A 22,192-nucleotide genomic window follows, 5' to 3' on the forward strand; every position below is an offset into this window, starting at 1 on the left:
GAACAAACATGAAGAAATGCCATTGGAATTAATGGGAAGTTTGGACGTCCATGAACGTCAATGGCATCACCCTCCATAAGCGGCAATGCAATCGGGGACATTTGGGGGACACGTCCTAATGATATCTAGTCATTTTCAGTTGATTTGGGGAAAAAAAAAAAATTCCCATTGAATATGAATGGGAAAAATTTTGGACGTCCATGGACGTCAATGGTATCAACTGACATAAGCGTCAATGGAATCCAAGTACATTGGCATCAATAAAATGAACAAACATGAAGAAATGCCATTGGAAATGAATGGGAAGTTTGGACGTCCATGAACGTCAATGGCATCACCCTCCATAAGCGGCAATGCAATCGGGGACATTTGGGGGACACGTCCTAATGATATCTAGTCATTTTCTGTTGATTTGGGAAAAAAAAAAAAAATCCCATTGAAAATGAATGGGAAAAATTTTTGACGTCCATGGACGTCAATGGTATCAACTTACATAAGCGTCAATGGAATCCAAGTACATTGGCATCAATAGAATGAACAAACATGAAGAAATGCCTTTGGAAATGAATGGGAAGTTTGGACGTCCATGGACGTCAATGGCATCACCCCCCATAAGCGGCAATGCAATCGGGGACATTTGGGGGACACGTCCTAATGATATCTAGTCATTTTCTGTTGATTTGGGGAAAAAAAAAATTTCCCATTGAAAATGAATGGGAAAAATTTTGGACGTCCATGGACGTCAATGGTATCAACTTACATAAGCGTCAATGGAATCCAAGTACATTGGCATCAATAGAATGAACAAACATGAAGAAATGCCATTGGAAATTAATGGGAAGTTTGGACGTCCGTGGACGTCAATGGCATCACCCTCCATAAGCAGCAATGCAATCGGGCACATTTTGGGGGAAACGTCCTATTGATATCTAGTCATTTTCTGTTGATTTGGGGGAAAAAAAAAATTTCCCATTGAAAATGAATGGGAAAAATTTTGGACGTCCATGGACGTCAATGGTGTCAACTTACTTAAGCGTCAATGGAATCCAAGTACATTGGCATCAAAAGAATGAACAAACATGAAGAAATGCCATTGGAAATGAATGGGAAGTTTGGACGTCCCTGGACGTCAATGGCATCACCCTCCATAAGCAGCAATGCAATCGGGGACATTTGGGGGACACGTCCTATTGATATCTAGTCATTTTCTGTTGATATGGGGAAAAAAAAAATTTCCCATTGAAAATGAATGGGAAAAATTTTGGACGTCCATGGACGTCAATGGCAGCACCCTCCATAAGCGTCAATGGAGTTGGGGACGTTTGGGATATACGTCCTATTGATATCTGGTCATTTTCTGTTGATTTGGAGAAATTTAGTTTTTTCCCCATTGAAAATGAATGGGAAAATTTTTGGACGTCCATGGAAGTCAATGGTGGCACCCTTCATAAGCGTCAATGGAATTGGGGAAGTTTGGGGGACACGTCCTATTGATATCTGGTCATTTTCTGTTGATTTGGGGAAATTTTGTTTTTTCCCCATTGAAAATGAATGGGAAAAATTTTGGACGTCCATGGCCGTCAATGGCATCGACATCCATATAGTCAATTGAATCCAAGTACATTGGCATCAGTAGATTCGACATGCATGGCCGTCAATGGCATCAATGCAATGTAAATTCCATTGGAAATCCCATTGGAAGTGAATGGGAACTTTTCCCATTCGAAATGAATGGGATAGTTTTTGGCAAATTTCCGAGGAAGCGTAATTTTTTTCCAAATTCTGTATACAACTTTTATGCCCCTCACCGTCCCGGAATTTTTGATGGCCAAATTATGTGATTTGGTCAAAAATTGTAGGACTAGATACATTTTGAAAGTTTTTTTTTTTTCACGGAAAATTGCCGTTTACGGACGAACGGAAAAATTTTCGGGGCCATTTGTAAAGTTTCCTGTGTCACGCTAAAATTCCGGTCGTGCCGATACTTGAACGGTGCCGATCGGTCTAACGGTTCGGGCTGTGAAGCGCGCGTTTTTTTTCCATTCAAAATGAATAGGAAAGTTTTTGGCAAATTTCCGGGGAACCGTAAATTTTTGCCAAATTCTGTATACAACTTTTATGCCCCTCACCGTCCCGGAATTTTTGATGCCCAAATTATGTGATTTGGTCAAAAATTGTAGGACTAGATACATTTTGAAACTTTTTTTGTTTTTCGGAAAATTGCCGTTTACGGGCGAACGGAAAATTTTTCGTGGCGGCTTGAAAAATTCCCATCGTCACGCGAAAATTCCGGTCGTGCCGATACTTGAACTGTGCCGATCGGTGCTACGGTTTGGGCTGTGCGTTGGCTCAAAAAAACGCGGAGAATAAGATGAATAAATAATAAGTACAATAAAGTTGCACAACAACATAACCTTGTTCTTTCCTTCAGAAAGACCAAGGTAATAATAATAATAAAGTTGCACAATAACAATACCTTGTTCTTTCTTTCAGAAAGACCAAGGTAACTAGAAACTGCAATTTCGGGAGAAATTACACACCTTGGTCTTTCCTCTGTGGAGATACAGATCTTAGCCCCACTCAGGTCTATCAATAGAATGGATCATAATGCCAGTCATTGGCAAAAAACAAAGTAAAAGCCGTTAGAAATGAATGGGAGAATTGGACGTCCATGGACGTCAATGGCGGCACCTTTCATAATTGTTAATGGAATCGGGGAAGTTTGGGGGACACGTCCTAATGATATCTAGTCATTTTCTGTTGATTTGGGAAAAAAAAAAAATTCCCATTGAAAATGAATGGGAAAAATTTTGGACGTCCATGGACGTCAATGGTATCAACTTACATAAGCGTCAATGGAATCCAAGTACATTGGCATCAATAGAATGAACAAACATGAAAAAATGCCTTTGGAAATGATTGGGAAGTTTGGACGTCCATGGACGTCAATGGCATCACCCTCCATAAGCGGCAATGCAATCGGGGACATTTGGGGGACACGTCCTAATGATATCTAGTCATTTTCTGTTGATTTGGGAAAAAAAAAAAATTCCCATTGAAAATGAATGGGAAAAATTTTGGACGTCCATGGACGTCAATGGTATCAACTTACATAAGCGTCAATGGAATCCAAGTACATTGGCATCAATAGAATGAACAAACATGAAGAAATGCCTTTGGAAATGATTGGGAAGTTTGGACGTCCATGGACGTCAATGGCATCTGCCCCCATAAGCGGTAATGCAATCGGGGACATTTGGGGGACACGTCCTAATGATATCTAGTCATTTTCTGTTGATTTGGGGAAAAAAAAAAAATTCCCATTGAAAATGAATGGGAAAAATTTTGGACGTCCATGGACGTCAATGGTATCAACTTACATAAGCGTCAATGGAATCCAAGTACATTGGCATCAAAAGAATGAACAAACATGAAGAAATGCCATTGGAAATGAATGGGAAGTTTGGACGTCCCTGGACGTCAATGGCATCACCCTCCATAAGCAGCAATGCAATCGGGGACATTTGGGGGACAGGTCCTATTGATATCTAGTCATTTTCTGTTGATTTGGGGGAAAAAAAAAATTTCCCATTGAAAATGAATGGGTAAAATTTTGGACGTCCATGGACGTCAATGGCAGCACCCCCCATAAGCGTCAATGGAATTGGGGACGTTTGGGATATACGTCCTATTGATATCTGGTCATTTTCTGTTGATTTGGAGAAATTTAGTTTTTTCCCCATTGAAAATGAATGGGAAAAATTTTGGACGTCCATGTAAGTCAATGGCGGCACCCTTCATAAGCGTCAATGGAATTGGGGAAGTTTGGGGGACACGTCCTATTGATATCTGGTCATTTTCTGTTGATTTGGGGTAATTTTGTTTTTTCCCCATTGAAAATGAATGGGAAAAATTTTGGACGTCCGTGGCCGTCAATGGCATCGACATCCATATAGTCAATAGAATCCAAGTACATTGGCATCAGTAGATTTGACATGCATGGCCGTCAATGGCATCAATGCAATGTAAATTCCATTGGAAATCCCATTGGAAGTGAATGGGAACTTTTCCCATTCGAAATGAATGGGATAGTTTTTGGCAAATTTCCGAGGAAGCGTAATTTTTTTCCAAATTCTGTATACAACTTTTATGCCCCTCACCGTCCCGGAATTTTTGATGCCCAAATTATGTGATTTGGTCAAAAATTGTAGGACTAGATACATTTTGAAACTTTTTTTTTTTTCACGGAAAATTGCCGTTTACGGACGAACGGAAAAATTTTCGGGGCCATTTGTAAAGTTTCCTGTGTCACGCGAAAATTCCGGTCGTGCCGATACTTGAACGGTGCCGATCGGTCTAACGGTTCGGGCTGTGAAGCGCGTGTTTTTTTTCCATTCAAAATGAATAGGAAAGTTTTTGGCAAATTTCCAGGGAACCGTAAATTTTTGCCAAATTCTGTATACAACTTTTATGCCCCTCAATGTCCCGGAATTTTTGATGGCCAAATTATGTGATTTGGTCAAAAATTGTAGGACTAGATACATTTTGAAACTTTTTTTTTTTTCCGGAAAATTGCCGTTTACGGGCGAACGGAAAATTTTTCGGGGCCGTTTGAAAAATTGCCCGCGTCGCACGAAAATTCCGGTCGTGCCGATACTTGAACGGTGCTGATCGGTGCTACGGGTCGGGCTGTGCGGCGCGCCGAAAAAACGCGGAGAATAAGATGAATTATAACTAGAAACTGCAATTTCGGGAGAAATTACACACCTTGGTCTTTCCTCTGTGGAGATACAGATCTTAGCCCCACTCAGGTCTATCAATAGAATGGATCATAATGCCAGTCATTGGCACTAAACATAGTTAAAGCCATTAGAAAAGATTGGGAGAATTGGACGTCCATGTCCGTCAATGGCAGCACCCTCCATAATTGTTAATGGAATCGGGGAAGTTTGGGGGACACGTCCTATTGATATCTAGTCATTTTCTGTTGATTTGGGAAAAAAAAAAAATTCCCATTGAAAATGAATGGGAAAAATTTTGGACGTCCATGGACGTCAATGGTATCAACTTACATAAGCGTCAATGGAATCCAAGTACATTGGCATCAATAAAATGAACAAACATGAAGAAATGCCATTGGAAATGAATGGGAAGTTTGGACGTCCATGAACGTCAATGGCATCACCCTCCATAAGCGGCAATGCAATCGGGGACATTTGGGGGACACGTCCTAATGATATCTAGTCGTTTTCTGTTGATTTGGGGAAAAAAAAAAAATCCCATTGAAAATGAATGGGAAAAATTTTGGACGTCCATGGACGTCAATGGTATCAACTTACATAAGCGTGAATGGAATCCAAGTACATTGGCATCAATAGAATGAACAAACATGAAGAAATGCCTTTGGAAATGAATGGGAAGTTTGGACGTCCATGGACGTCAATGGCATCACCCCCCATAAGCGGCAATGCAATCGGGGACATTTGGGGGACACGTCCTAATGATATCTAGTCATTTTCTGTTGATTTGGGGAAAAAAAAAAAAATTCCCATTGAAAATGAATGGGAAAAATTTTGGACGTCCATGGACGTCAATGGTATCAACTTACATAAGCGTCAATGGAATCCAAGTACATTGGCATCAATAGAATGAACAAACATGAAGAAATGCCATTGGAAATGAATGGGAAGTTTGGACGTCCGTGGACGTCAATGGCATCACCCTCCATAAGCAGCAATGCAATCGGGCACATTTGGGGGAAACGTCCTATTGATATCTAGTCATTTTCTGTTGATTTGGGGAAAAAAAAAAAATTCCCATTGAAAATGAATGGGAAAAATTTTGGACGTCCATGGACGTCAATGGTATAAACTTACATAAGCGTCAATGGAATCCAAGTACATTGGCATCAAAAGAATGAACAAACATGAAGAAATGCCATTGGTATTTAATGGGAAGTTTGGACGTCCATGGACGTCAATGGCATCACCCCCCATAAGCGGCAATGCAATCGGGGACATTTGGGGGACACGTCCTAATGATATCTAGTCATTTTCTGTTGATTTGGGGAAAAAAAAAAAATTCCCATTGAAAATGAATGGGAAAAATTTTGGACGTCCATGGACGTCAATGGTATCAACTTACATAAGCGTCAATGGAATCCAAGTACATTGGCATCAATAGAATGAACAAACATGAAGAAATGCCATTGGAAATGAATGGGAAGTTTGGACGTCCGTGGACGTCAATGGCATCACCCTCCATAAGCAGCAATGCAATCGGGCACATTTGGGGGAAACGTCCTATTGATATCTAGTCATTTTCTGTTGATTTGGGGGAAAAAAAAAAAATTCCCATTGAAAATGAATGGGAAAAATTTTGGACGTCCATGGACGTCAATGGTATAAACTTACATAAGCGTCAATGGAACCCAAGTACATTGGCATCAAAAGAATGAACAAACATGAAGAAATGCCATTGGAAATGAATGGGAAGTTTGGACGTCCCTGGACGTCAATGGCATCACCCTCCATAAGCAGCAATGCAATCGGGGACATTTGGGGGACAGGTCCTATTGATATCTAGTCATTTTCTGTTGATTTGGGGAAAAAAAAAAATTTCCCATTGAAAATGAATGGGTAAAATTTTGGACGTCCATGGACGTCAATGGCAGCACCCCCCATAAGCGTCAATGGAATTGGGGACGTTTGGGATATACGTCCTATTGATATCTGGTCATTTTCTGTTGATTTGGAGAAATGTAGTTTTTTCCCCATTGAAAATGAATGGGAAAAATTTTGGACGTCCATGTAAGTCAATGGCGGCACCCTTCATAAGCGTCAATGGAATTGGGGAAGTTTGGGGGACACGTCCTATTGATATCTGGTCATTTTCTGTTGATTTGGGGTAATTTTGTTTTTTCCCCATTGAAAATGAATGGGAAAAATTTTGGACGTCCATGGCAGACAATGGCATCGACATCCATATAGTCAATAGAATCCAAGTACATTGGCATCAGTAGATTCGACATGCATGGCCGTCAATGGCATCAATGCAATGTAAATTCCATTGGAAATCCCATTGGAAGTGAATGGGACTTTTCCCATTCGAAATGAATGGGATAGTTTTTGGCAAATTTCCGAGGAAGCGTAATTTTTTTCCAAATTCTGTATACAACTTTTATGCCCCTCACCGTCCCGGAATTTTTGATGCCCAAATTATGTGATTTGGTCAAAAATTGTAGGACTAGATACATTTTGAAACTTTTTTTTTTTTCACGGAAAATTGCCGTTTACGGACGAACGGAAAAATTTTCGGGGCCATTTGTAAAGTTTCCTGTGTCACGCGAAAATTCCGGTCGTGCCGATACTTGAACGGTGCCGATCGGTCTAACGGTTCGGGCTGTGAAGCGCGCGTTTTTTTTCCATTCAAAATGAATAGGAAAGTTTTTGGCAAATTTCCGGGGAACCGTAAATTTTTGCCAAATTCTGTATACAACTTTTATGCCCCTCACCGTCCCGGAATTTTTGATGCCCAAATTATGTGATTTGGTCAAAAATTGTAGGACTAGATACATTTTGAAACTTTTTTTATTTTTCGGAAAATTGCCGTTTACGGGCGAACGGAAAATTTTTCGTGGCGGTTTGAAAAATTCCCATCGTCACGCGAAAAATCCGGTCGTGCCGATACTTCAACGGTGCCGATCGGTGCTACGGTTTGGGCTGTGCGTTGGCTCAAAAAAACGCGGAGAATTATTGAATAATAATAATAATAATAATAATAACTAGAAACTGCAATTTCGGGAGAAATTACACACCTTGGTCTTTCCTCTGTGGAGATACAAATCTTAGCCCCACTCAGGTCTATCAATAGAATGGACCATAATGCCAGTCATTGGCACTAAACAAAGTTAAAGCCATTAGAAAAGATTGGGAGAATTGGACGTCCATGTCCGTCAATGGCAGCACCCTCCATAATTGTTAATGGAATCGGGGAAGTTTGGGGGACACGTCCTATTGATATCTAGTCATTTTCTGTTGATTTGGGAAAAAAAAAAAATTCCCATTGAAAATGAATGGGAAAAATTTTGGACGTCCATGGACGTCAATGGTATCAACTTACATAAGCGTCAATGGAATCCAAGTACATTGGCATCAATAAAATGAACAAACATGAAGAAATGCCATTGGAAATGAATGGGAAGTTTGGACGTCCATGAACGTCAATGGCATCACCCTCCATAAGCGGCAATGCAATCGGGGACATTTGGGGGACACGTCCTAATGATATCTAGTCATTTTCTGTTGATTTGGGAAAAAAAAAAAATCCCATTGAAAATGAATGGGAAAAATTTTGGACGTCCATGGACGTCAATGGTATCAACTTACATAAGCGTCAATGGAATCCAAGTACATTGGCATCAATAAAATGAACAAACATGAAGAAATGCCATTGGAAATGAATGGGAAGTTTGGACGTCCATGAACGTCAATGGCATCACCCTCCATAAGCGGCAATGCAATCGGGGACATTTGGGGGAAACGTCCTGTTGATATCTAGTCATTTTCTGTTGATTTGGGGAAAAAAAAAAAAATTCCCATTGAAAATGAATGGGAAAAATTTTGGACGTCCATGGACGTCAATGGTATCAACGTACATAAGCGTCAATGGAATCCAAGTACATTGGCATCAAAAGAATGAACAAACATGAAGAAATGCCATTGGAAATGAATGGGAAGTTTGGACGTCCCTGGACGTCAATGGCATCACCCTCCATAAGCAGCAATGCAATCGGGGACATTTGGGGGACAGGTCCTATTGATATCTAGTCATTTTCTGTTGATTTGGGGAAAAAAAAAAAAATTCCCATTGAAAATGAATGGGTAAAATTTTGGACGTCTATGGACGTCAATGGCAGCACCCCCCATAAGCGTCAATGGAATTGGGGACGTTTGGGATATACGTCCTATTGATATCTGGTCATTTTCTGTTGATTTGGAGAAATTTAGTTTTTTCCCCATTGAAAATGAATGGGAAAAATTTTGGACGTCCATGTAAGTCAATGGCGGCACCCTTCATAAGCGTCAATGGAATTGGGGAAGTTTGGGGGACACGTCCTATGGATATCTGGTTATTTTCTGTTGATTTGGGGTAATTTTGTTTTTTCCCCATTGAAAATGAATGGGAAAAATTTTGGACGTCCATGGCCGTCAATGGCATCGACATCCATATAGTCAATTGAATCCAAGTACATTGGCATCAGTAGATTCGACATGCATGGCCGTCAATGGCATCAATGCAATGTAAATTCCATTGGAAATCCCATTGGAAGTGAATGGGACTTTTCCCATTTGAAATGAATGGGATAGTTTTTGGCAAATTTCCGAGGAAGCGTAATTTTTTTCCAAATTCTGTATACAACTTTTATGCCCCTCACCGTCCCGGAATTTTTGATGCCCAAATTGTGTGATTTGGTCAAAAATTGTAGGACTAGATACATTTTGAAACTTTTTTTTTTTTCCGGAAAATTGCCGTTTACGGGCGAAGGGAAAAGTTTTCGGGTCCGTTTGAAAAATTCCCATCGTTGCGCGAAAATTCCGGTCGTGCCGATATTTGAACGGTGCCGATCGGTCAAACGGTTCGGGCTGTGCAGCGTGCGTTTTTTTTTCATTCAAAATGAATAGGAAAGTTTTTGGCAAATTTCCGGGGAGCCGTAAATTTTTGCCAAATTCTGTATACAACTTTTATGCCCCTCATCGTCCCGGAATTTTTGATACCCAAATTATGTGATTTGGTCAAAAATTGTAGGACTAGATACATTTTTTAACTTTTTTTTTTTTCCGGAAAATTGCCGTTTACGGGCGAACGGAAAATTTTTCGGGGGATTTTGAAAAAGTCCCTGCGTCGCGCAAAAAATCCGGTCGTGCCGATACTTCAACGGTGCCGATCGGTGGCATGGTTCGGGCTGCGCGGCGCGCCGAAAAAACGCGGAGAATAAGATGAAGATATAATAAATAATAATAATAAGGCGAATAAAGTTGCAGAATAACAATACCTTGTTCTTTCCATAGGAAAGACCAAGGTAATTATAATAATAAAGTTGCACAATAACAATACCTTGTTCTTTCCCTTGGAAAGACCAAGGTAATAAGACGAATAAAGTTGCAGAACAGCACTACCTGGACTTTCCATAGGAAAGACCCAGGTAATAATAATAAATAAGAATAATAAAGTTGCACAATAACAATACCTTGTTCTTTCCCTTGGAAAGACCAAGGTAATAATAAAGTTGCACAATAACAATACCTTGTTCTTTCCCTTGGAAAGACCAAGGTAATAATAAGTACGATAAAGTTGCAGAACAGCATTACCTTGTTCTTTCCCTTGGAAAGACCAAGGTAATTATTCTATACATTACTTTACTTTGCGGTCACGGTGTATCAGCTTCACAAAAAGAAATGCAAAACAAACCATTTGGTGATTCTGTTGCCGCCGGTGTTTCATCAGTGTGATTGCTCCCCTCAATGATCCTTTCATTAGGCTGCATTGGCTTTCGTTTGGGCTCAAATTGATAACCCAAAACACCAAAGAAAGGTCTCCTCGTCACCATTAGAAGAATGTTCGTTATGTCGGACTTGTCGCTGCAAATAGAAACAAAATTTTCCGCCATCATCGCCGCCATTCAGTACTAAGCACTGAGCCGGTTGTTTCCCTATAGTGACGTCACACACACAATATGCTAGATTTTCTGCATCTCGGGGGCGGGTCGTTTTAGCTTGACAATCGACCTAATTTTGATCATTTTCTTGGTGTTGCGATGTGCGTAATTACACGAAGTGGCATTATATGAATTCAAAAGGCATGCGTTGATGGATAAATGATGGAATATTAGCATTTCCCCAGGTGTTGTCATACCCTTTAAAGGCTCTGTTGAGGTGGGCTGTGGTCCGGAAGAAGGGTGTCTTTGGGCATTTTTTAGGATTTTTGTCTGTTGTGGGTCTGTATAGCAGAATTCGGGGGTTACTGTTGTCAGGGCAACGAAAGTTAAGGATTTTGCCATCCTCAGCCGTGGAGTCCTCTTGTTATCAGGCGTTCCTTGTGGCAAGACAAGATGTCCTGCCATTTGTTCTGAACTGTCCAGAAGAGTTGATCGCAGGATTTGGTGGTGCAGACGTGGGCTTGTAGATGTCTTTCCTATCTTGCCTACCTAGAGTTGGGCTTCCGTGGTCAGAAGGCGTCCTGTATCTGTTCTGCCCTTATCTGTGTTGCCTTGGCGCTGAAATTCAATTCATTTGAAGTCCAACTGTTCATAATATCAAATATATTCTGCTTGTTTTTCTTAAACTATGATATAAATGCTTTTTAGCTTATATTGGGTGTGGTACAGTAATACAAACAGACAAACAGTAAATACGAGAAAAGATACTATTCCCTTCATTGGGTCTCACACTTTCTCTATGGCGTGGCTCCCGGGGCGTGGCCTCCTCTTCGCCTGGCTGCCGGGGGGGGGCCTCTGGCCAGGTGCCGATGAGTTGGCGGTGTGCCATGTGGGTTTGGGGGTTTGCAGCAGGGGCTGGTGGGCCGGGTGGTGGTGGGGACGGGCGTGGGGGTCAGTGGCGCGTCCCCTCATCCCACCACCCCGGGCCCCGGGGGATGATGCCGGCCCTCTTACTGGATCTGCAGGAGGACGGATGGGCTGCGCTGGCTCGCCTGCCTTGATTGGCTGGGGAGGGGCCGTAGCCCTGAGTCGGCCCCCGCGCAGCATTCCCTAGTCTGCAGGACTATCACTCACTAAACTCATTCACTGCCATTGACAACAGAACGAAGGACAATGATGGCTGTCATCCCTCCCAGTTAAAACAGATTGGATGCGCAAAGTATACATAATATAATAGCACTCGCAGCAACTACTAAATCAAGTAGGCCTTTGTTGTCAAAAACTGATTTTGAGCTACACATTGGTATCAAACATGAAGCAGAAAGACCTCGAGCGTTGTCGCCGGACAGGAGTCTGCTGGTCCGTAGCGGAAGAACCTTGATGAAAGTGATGCCCGTCGGCTCCGCGAGAGTGACTTCTAACGTGAGGTTCTCCACGGGCTGGCCGGGTCTGAGACCCACGCTGAGTTCGTAGCGGCCGAGGCGGCGACGTAGCAGGTCCTCGTAAGTGAGGCAGAAGGACATGCGAGCTCCCGGTGGCACGCTCACGGCAACGCGAAACTTTTCAATCTCCCTCTCTCTAGTGGAATTAAACCTCAGTTGTTAGAGTGAAACGGTATATTAAACGTAAGCAGTACTGTGCTAAAGACTGAAGCGTCGAATCACTACATTTGTCAACAGACCATAGAAAACCGGAGATATGATCATTTTCATTTCATTGTAATAATTGTTTTGGTCAAACGGTGGCCAAAGACATTTGCACAGTACAGTAAATTCTCTTACAGACTTGAACTAACTTGGTAGCGAGAAGTCCTGCTGCTTTTCCTTGCTTCTTTGCGGCGTCGTACATTTTCCTGGCCATGGCTCGTTCCTTCACCTGGGCTGTATACACCTTGCCGTTGGAAATGCTGATGGAAAGGAAGAAAGATCCAGAAGATCTGACTCACTTGGACGGGCTAAAAGTTGCACAAGACCAGAACTCTCGACGACCAAGATTTTTGTACGTAGCTCCCCCCTTGGCTGTCAGGGTAGAAAAACATATTTTTCATTGCTAATCTGTACTCACGGTTTAGCGATCTGTGGGCACAGATAACTAAACTGTTGGTCCGGATTAGACATCTATGGGAACATATTACTAAACTTTTACCCACAGATTGCTAAACTGAGGGTACAGATTACAAATCTGTGTGTACAGTTTAGTAATCTGTGGGTAAAGATTAGTAATACGTGGCTATAGTTTAGTATTCTGTTCCCACATATTAGTCATCTCTGGGTAGAGATGATAATCTGTGGGTAGTCTAGTCATCTGTGTACAGATTACTCAACTGTGTGTTTAGTTTAGTAATATGTGGGTAGGAATTAGTAATATTTGGGTACAGTTTTATAATACGTGGATAAATATTATTAATATGTGGGTACACTTTAGTAATCTGTACCCACAGATTAGTCATCTGTACCCACAGATGACTAATATGTGGTTAGTTTAGTATTCTGTGGGTAAGGATTAGTAATATGTGGGTAAAATTTTGTAATCTGTGGATAAATATTTGTAATATGTGGGTACAGTTATTTTTGGGTACAGACTGGTAATCTGTGGGTACAGATTAGTAATATGTGGCAATTGTTTAGTAATCTGTACCCACAGTTTAGTCATCTGTGGGTACAGATTATTCAACTGTGTGTACAGTTGAGTAATCTGTGGGTAAAGATTAGTAATATGTGAGTACAGTTTTGTAATCTGTGGATAAATATTAGTAATATGCGGGTACAGTTTAGTCATTTTTGGGTACAGATTAGTAATCTGTGGGTAAATATTAGTAAAATGTGGCTATAGATTATTAATCTGTACCTACAGAGTAGTAATCTGTACCCACAGATGAGTCATCTGTGGGAACAGATTACGCAACTGTGTGTACAGTTCAGTAATCTGTAGGTAAAGATTAGTAATAAGTGGGTACAGTTTAGTAATCTGTACCCACAGATTAGTCATCTGTACCCACAGATGACTAAAATGTGGTTAGTTTAGTAATCTGTGGGTAAGGATTAGTAATATGTGGGTAAAAATTTGTAATCTGTGGATAAATATTAGTAATATGTAGGTCCAGTTTGTTATTTTTGGGTAAAGATTGGTAATCTGTGGGTACAGATTAGTAATATGTGGCAATTGTTTAGTAATCTGTACCCACAGTTTAGTCATCTGTGGGTACAGATCTGTGGGTAAAGATTAGTAATATGTGAGTACAGTTTTTTAATCTGTAGATAAATATTAGTAGTATGCGGGTACAGTTTAGTCATTTTTGCGTACAGATTAGTAATCTGTGGGTAAAAATTAGTAAAATGTGGCTATAGATTATTAATCTGTACCCACAGAGTAGTAATCTGTACTCACAGATGAGTCATCTGTGGGTACAGATTACTCAACTGTGTGTACAGTTCAGTAATCTGTGGGTAAAGAATAATAATATGTGGGTACAGTTCAGTTATTTGTGGATAAATATTAGTAATATGTGGGTACAGTTTAGTCATTTTTGTGTATATGTTAGTAATCTGTGGGTAAATATTAGTAAAATATGGTTATAGATTATTAATCTGTACCCACAGAGTAGTAATCTGTGGGTAACTATTAGTAATATGCGGGCACAGTTTAGTAATCTGTGGGTAAATATTAATAAAATGTGGCTATAGATTATTAATCTGTACCCACAGATTCGTCATCTGTGGATTAATATTAGTAATATGTGGGTACATTTTGTCATTTTTGAGTACAGATTAGTAATCTGTGGGTAAAGATTATTAAAACGAGGCTATAGATTATTAATCAGATTAATATAGTAATCTGTAGGTAAATATTAGTAATATGTGGGTCAGATTAGTCATCTGTACCCACAGATGAATAATCTGTGGGTAGTTTAGTAATCTCTGGGTACAGTTTAGTAATCTGTGCACACAGATTCACTCCAACGTCACGCGGAAGTATAGTCCAGTAATCTGTGCATACAGAATTGTGTGATTGGGATACATGTCTCATAGTTCAGAAGTTTGAATCTGAGCTCTGGCCTCGCCGTGTGGAATTTGCATGTTTGTCGTAGTACACCGGCTTCCTCACACATTCCCGAAACACCCATAAAACAGTTCACAACTGTGCCACACAAAACACACCACGCTTGTTGCTCTGTGAAAAAGAAGGTGTGCTTGAAAACAGGCCGAGAGGCAGAGGTGGGAAGGTAGTCACCCGTTACATTTACTCCATTACATTTACTTGAGTAACCTTTTAAAGAAAAGGGCACTTCAAAGAGTTGTTTTACCATAGCATACTTTTTACCTGAGTAGATTTTTAAATAAGAAACGCTAGTATAACTCCGCTACTTCATTATGCCCACATTGCCTAATTGGACATCGCATATACACTCACCGGCCACTTTATTAGGTATTAATTTCTAATAAGCCAATAACATGGCAGCAACTCAGTGCATTTAGGCATCTCGACATGGTTTAAACCAAGGCAATCTCCTGCAGTTCAAACCGAGCATCAGTATGGGGAAGAAAGGTGATTTGAGTGACTTTGAACGTGTCATGGTTGTTGGTGCCAGAAGGGCTGGTCTGAGTATTTCAGAAACTGCTGATCTACTGGGATTTTCACGCACAACCATCTCTAGGGTTTACAGAGAATGGTCCGAAAAAGAAAAAATATCCAGTGAGTGGCAGCTCTGTGGGCGGAAAAGCCTTGTTGATGCCAGAGGTCAGAGGAGAATGGCCAGACTGGTTTGAGCTGATAGAAAGGCAACAGTGACTCAAATAACCACCCGTTACAACCAAGGTAGGCAGAAGAGCATCTCTGGATGCACAGTACGTTGAACTTTGAGGCAGATGGGCTACAGCAGCAGAAGACCACGCCGGGTGCCACTCCTTTCAGCTAAGAACAGGAAACTAAGGCTACAATTTGCACCAGCTCATCGAAATTGGACAATAGAAGATTGGAAAAACGTTCCCTGGTCTGATGAGTCTCGATTTCTGCCGCGACATTCGGATGGTAGGGTCAGAATTTGGTGTCAACAACATGAAAGCATGAATCCATCCTGCCTTGTATCAACGGTTCAGGCTGGTGGTGGTGGTGTAATGATGTGGGGAATATTTTCTTGGCACTCTTTGGGCCCACAGCCTACCTGAGTATTGTTGCTGACCATGTCCATCCCTTTATGACCACAATGTACCCAACTTCTGATGGCTACTTGGATAATGCGCCATGTCATAAAGCTGGAATCATCTCAGACTGGTTTCTTGAACATGACAATGAGATCACTGTACTCAAACGGCCTCCACAGTCACCAGATCTCAATCCAATAGAGCATCTTTGGGATGTGGTGGAACAGGAGATTCGCATCACGGATGTGCAGCCGACAAATCTGCACCAACGGTGTGATGCCATCATTTCAATATGGACCAAACTCTGAGGAATGCTTCCAGCACCTTGTTGAATCTATGCCACGAAGAATTGAGGAGGTTCACACAAAAGAGAGTTAAAAAAAAAAAAATTAAATCATTATAATTTTACACAAAACTCCAAAAAAATGGGCCGGACAAAAGTATTAGCACCCTCAGCCTAATACTTGGTAGCACAACCTTTAGACAAAATAACTGCCAACAACCGCTTCCGGTATCTATCAACAAGATTCTTACTCAGATGCTTTGTTGGAATTTAGACCATTCTTCTTTGACCAACTGCTCCAGGTCTTTGACATTTGAAGGGTGCCATTTTCAGATCTCTCCACAGGTGTTCTATGGGATTCAGATCTGGACTCATTGCTGGCCAATTTAGAAGTCTCCAGTGCTTTCTCTCAAACCATTTTCTAGTGCTTTTTGGAGTGTGTTTTGGGTCATTGTCCTGCTGGAAGACACATGACCTCTGAGGGAGACCCAGCTTTCTCACACTGGGCCCTACATTATGCTGCAAAATTTGTTGGTAGTCTTCAGACTTCATAATGCCATACACACGGTCAAGCAGTCCAGTGCCAGAGGCAACAAAGCAACCCCACAACATCAGGGAACCTCTGCCAAGTTTGATTGTGGGGACCGTATTCTTTTCTTTGAAGGCCTCGTTTTTTTCCCTGTAAAGTCTTTGTTGATGCCTTTTCCCAAATAGCTCTATTTTTGACTCATCTGACCAGAGAACATTCTTCCAAAACGTTTTTGGCTTTCTCAAGTAAGTTTTGCCTGGCTTTTTTATGTCTCTGGGTCAGAAGTGTGGTCGTCCTGGGTATCCTACCATAGAGTCCCTTTTCATTCAGATGCCGACGAAGAGTACTGTTGTACCCTCGGACTGTAGGACAGCTTGAACTAGTTTGGATGTTAGTCGAGGTTCTTTATCCACCATCCGCACCACCTTTCGTTGAAATCGCTCGTCAATTTTTCTTTTCCGTCCACATCTAGGGAGGTTAGCCACAGTGCCATGGGCTTTACACTTATTGATGACACTGCGCGCAGTTGACTAAGGAACATTCAGGTCTTCGGAGATGTACTTGTTGCCTTGAGATTGTTCAAGCTTCCTCACAATTTTGCTTCTTAAGTCCTCAGACTTTGGTCTTCTTTATTTTCTCCACACAAGGACAGAGGTTGAGTCAACTTTCATCCATTTTAACTGGCTGCAAGTGTGATTTAGTTATTGCCACCACCTGTTATGTGTCCCAGGTAAGTAACAGGTGCTGTTAATTACACAAATTACAGAAGCATCACATGATTTCCAATACTTTTGTCTGGCCCATTTCTGGAGTTTTGTGTAAAATGATCATGATTTTTTTTTTTTTTAATAATTCTTTTAAATGAAGATATTACTACCAAAGATTCTGTAGTTGCAATCATTTTCTGGGAGAAATTGAGCATTATCTGACAGAATTGCAGGGGTGCTAATACTTTTGGCCAGCAGTGGTAAAATGTTATCGTAGAGTGTAATAATATCGGTTCATACTAAGGATGGGCGGATCGATACCAAAATACCGATATTTCGATCCAGCACGTTAAGTTTTAGGTATCGATCCCCAAGCAAAAAGTATCGATATTTTGAATATATATATATTATATTTTCTTTGTCTGTTTTTTGGGTATATATTTGTGCACTTTTTGTACGACTTTTGCCTTTCACGTTCTACACGCACGTAAGCAGTGCACGCACATAAGCAGAGCACCGGTATCTGCTTCCTACGTCCCTATCATATGTCGATCAGCATGCTTTTCCTCTGCCTCTCTCATGAGGCACCAACACAGTCACAACAAACATTTAGAAGCTAGTGGTAGCATGGCTGCGGCATCGACGACGGATCGTAAAAGAAGTCTGGTTTGGACTTATTTCATTTTAATAAATAGCAGCGAGGCTAAGTGCACAGTTTGTGCCGAAACTGACAGATATTCTGGTTATACCAAAAGCCTCACGAAACACTTAAGAAACGGGCGTCCCGAAGCACACGACGAATTAAATGAAAAACATGCCGCTCAAGCCGAGGAGGACACGAAAAATGACAAGAGCACGCCGCCGAAGCAAAGCAAAGTACTTTAGAAGGGGCGATTGCGAAAGGCAGGACTTATCCAGGTAACGTAGGTGCTAATAGATAATCAGAGACAATATAAGCATTAGTGGCTGATGTGCAATATGAAACGATAAATATGGCGTTTTTGTCATCTCACATAAAAAGAACTTTGCAGCACTATTGAATATGCTTTGTAATAGAAAGTTATAGCTACATCTTGTTTGTGAAAAGCAAAGTTCGTACCGCATTATATCGAAAAAGTAAAATGACCATAGTGACATATTCAACAGTGAAGTATTACTGTAACCTAAATGTGACTCTCCATTTTATTAATTTTTGATACAATGAGGACAAATCAGCCCACATCACATTCCATAGGATATATATGTATATGTACAGTGCCTTGCAAAAGTATTCAGCCCCCTTGAACCTTGCAACCTTTCGCCACATTTCAGGCTTCAAACATAAAGATATAAAATTTTAATTTTTTTGTCAAGAATCAACAACAAGTGGGACACAATCGTGAAGTGGAACAACATTTATTGGATAATTTAAACTTTTTTAACGAATAAAAAACTGAAAAGTGGGGCGTGCAATATTATTCGGCCCCTTTACTTTCAGTGCAGCAAACTCACTCCAGAAGTTCAGTGAGGATCTCTGAATGATCCAATGTTGTCCTAAATGACCAATGATGATAAATAGAATCCACCCGTGTGTAATCAAGTCTCCGTATAAATGCACCTGCTCTGTGATAGTCTCAGGGTTCTGTTTAAAGTGCAGAGAGCATTATGAAAACCAAGGAACACACCAGGCAGGTCCGAGATACTGTTGTGGAGAAGTTTAAAGCCGGATTTGGATACAAAAAGATTTCCCAAGCTTTAAACATCTCAAGGAGCACTGTGCAAGCCATCATATTGAAATGGAAGGAGCATCAGACCACTGCAAATCTACCAAGACCCGGCCGTCCTTCCAAACTTTCTTCTCAAACAAGGAGAAAACTGATCAGAGATGCAGCCAAGAGGCCCATGATCACTCTGGATGAACTGCAGAGATCTACAGCTGAGGTGGGAGAGTCTGTCCATATGACAACAATCAGTCGTACACTGCACAAATCTGGCCTTTGTGGAAGAGTGGCAAGAAGAAAGCCATTTCTCAAATATATCTATAAAAGGTCTCGTTTAAAGTTTGCCACAAGCCACCTGGGAGACACACCAAACATGTGGAAGAAGGTGCTCTGGTCAGATGAAAACAAAATTGAACTTTTTGGCCACAATGCAAAACCATATGTTTGGCGTAAAAGCAACACAGCTCATCACCCTGAACACACCATCCCCACTGTCAAACATGGTGGTGGCAGCATCATGGTTTGGGCCTGCTTTTCTTCAGCAGGGACGGGTAAGATGGTTAAAATTGACAGGAAGATGGATGCAGCCAAATACAGGAACATTCTGGAAGAAAACCTGTTGGTATCTGCACAAGACCTGAGACTGGGACGGAGATTTATCTTCCAACAGGACAATGATCCAAAACATAAAGCCAAATCTACAATGGAATGGTTCAGAAATAAACGTATCCAGGTGTTAGAATGGCCAAGTCAAAGTCCAGACCTGAATCCAATCGAGAATCTGTGGAAAGAGCTGAAGACTGCCGTTCACAAAAACTCTCCATCCAACCTAACTGAGCTCGAGCTGTTTTGCAAGGAAGAATGGGCAAGAATGTCAGTCTCTCGATGTGCAACACTGATAGAAACATACCCCAAGCGACTTGCAGCTGTAATTGGAGCAAAAGGTGGCGCTACAAAGTATTAACGCAAGGGGGCTGAACAATATTGCACGCCCCACTTTTCAGTTTTTTATTTGTTAAAAAACTTTAAATTATCCAATAAATTTTGTTCCACTTCACGATTGCGTCCCACTTGTTGTTGATTCTTGACAAAAAATTAAAATTTTATATCTTTATGTTTGAAGCCTGAAATGTGGCGAAAGGTTGCAAGGTTCAAGGGGGCCGAATACTTTTGCAAGGCACTATATATATATATATACACATGGGTGCACATATTTTTTTTGCCCAGGTTCTCAGTGGAGGACCTGGAGATGTGACTTGGTCCTCATTGAGCTTGAGAGCCGACCCGCCTGATACGATAAAATTATGACAAGCTTTACTTAGAGCCTATTACCTTTAATTAATTATATAAACAATTAGCACTTGATTAACATCAACTGGCACAACAAAATTGCCATTACTTTGAAGTGAAATGTAAAGAAATAAACATAAAAGCACTAATTCAAAATAAAGGGCATTCATCTGTGGCTCCCACATTAACTCCAAGCCTTTTTAAAGGTGGGATGTCCTCCTCATAAGAGCTCATTGAACATGCATGTTTAGGTTTGTGAAATGTGAGCAAAAACACGTTTGTCAGTGCATGCCGCTGTTCTTCAATAACTTTATTCCGCCACTTGTCCATAGGGCGAGTGGGGTCCTGTCTGACATGATTGACATAGATAGTTTGCTTAATTGCCACATGCTCTGTTTTTTCGCGCTTTTCAAAGTTTGGGTGGCTAAAATTCTTTGACCCTACATAAAATGCGCTGCTCTTATTAACGACATTGGGATTTTCACGGCAAATGTTGCACCACATTTCCGTGCGAGCATCATTTGCTTCTAGCCATGGTACCTCCTGCAGCCACTTTTCAGCAAAAGTTCTTTTTTCCGGTAGCTCCGGTGACGTCTCTGTCGTCTGTCTGTCTTTTGACGGGGGTGGGGGAACACGGAAATAATTACTCAGTGGGGCCTGCCTCTTTGACAATTTGAGAAGTGATTTTTTTCGTGTCCGCAGCCAATACAGTTGTCAGCCATTGGTACGCAAAAGCGTATGGAAACCGTTGCGGGCCAGCGCGTTTGTCTACGTCCAGTACGCATGCGCGCATGCGGACCACTTGTGTGCACCCCTGTATATATATATATATATATATATATATATATATATATATATATATATATATATAAATATATATACACAGTTGTGCTCAAAAGTTTACATACACTTGTGAAGAACATAATGTCATGGCTCTCTTGAGTTTCCAGTTATTTCTAAAACTCTGATTTTTCTCCGATAGAGTGATTGGAACAGATACTTCTTTGTCACAAAAAACATTCATGAAGTTTGGTTCTTTTATGACTTTATTATGGGTGAACAGAAAAAAGTGATCAAATCTGCTGGGTCAAAAATATACATACAGCAGCGCTAATATTTGGTAACATGTCCCTTGGCCATTTTCACTTCAATTAGGCGCTCTTGGGAGCCATCCACAAGCTTCTGGCAAGCTTCTGGTTGAATCTTTGACCACTCCTCTTGACAGAATTGGGGCAGTTCAGTTACATTAGATGGCTTTCTGACATGGACTTGTTTCTCCAGCATTGTCCACAAGTTCTCAATAAGTCAGGACTTTGGGAAGGCCATTCGAAAACCTTAAATCTAGCCTGATTTAGCCATTCCATTACCACTTTTGATGTGTGTTTGGGGTCATTGTCCTGTTGGAACACCCAACTGCGCCCAAGACCCAATCTTCGGGCTGATGACGTTAGGTTATCTTGGAGAATTTGAAGGTAATCCTCCTTCTTCATTATCCCATCTACTCTCTGTAAAGCACCAGTTCCATTGGCAGCAAAACAGCCCCACAGCATAATACTACCACCACCGTGCTTGACGGTAGGCATGGTGTACTTGGGGTTAAAGGCCTCACCTTTTCTCCTCCAAACATATTGCTGGGCATTGTGGCCAAACAGCTCGATTTTTGTTTCGTCTGACCACAGAACTTTCCTCCAGAAGGTCTTATCTTTGTCCATGTGATCAGCAGCAAACTTCAGTCGAGCCTTAAGGTGCGGCTTTTGGAGCTTCCTTCTTGCACGGCAGCTTCTCAGTCCATGGAGATGCAAAACACACTTGACTGTGGACACTGACACCTGTGTTCTAGCAGCTTCTAATTCTTGGCAGATCTGCTTTTTGGGGATTCTCGGTT

General features: G+C 41.2%; 1 protein-coding gene across 1 annotated transcript in view; it reads right to left on the bottom strand.

Moving 5' to 3' along the window:
* The window catches only part of itih6 (inter-alpha-trypsin inhibitor heavy chain family member 6), a 184,546-nt gene that overhangs the window by 151,145 nt on the left and 11,209 nt on the right, over nt 1-22,192 (bottom strand). The window contains exons 4-5 of the mRNA XM_057829443.1: nt 12,453-12,563; nt 11,985-12,235 (exon numbers count right to left, since the gene is read on the bottom strand). Coding sequence (XP_057685426.1) covers nt 11,985-12,235; nt 12,453-12,563 — 362 coding nt within the window. The remainder of the gene's footprint in view (nt 1-11,984; nt 12,236-12,452; nt 12,564-22,192) is intronic.

This window comes from Corythoichthys intestinalis, chromosome 2, assembly GCF_030265065.1.
Source record: "Corythoichthys intestinalis isolate RoL2023-P3 chromosome 2, ASM3026506v1, whole genome shotgun sequence".
Taxonomy (NCBI): Eukaryota; Metazoa; Chordata; class Actinopteri; order Syngnathiformes; family Syngnathidae; genus Corythoichthys; species Corythoichthys intestinalis.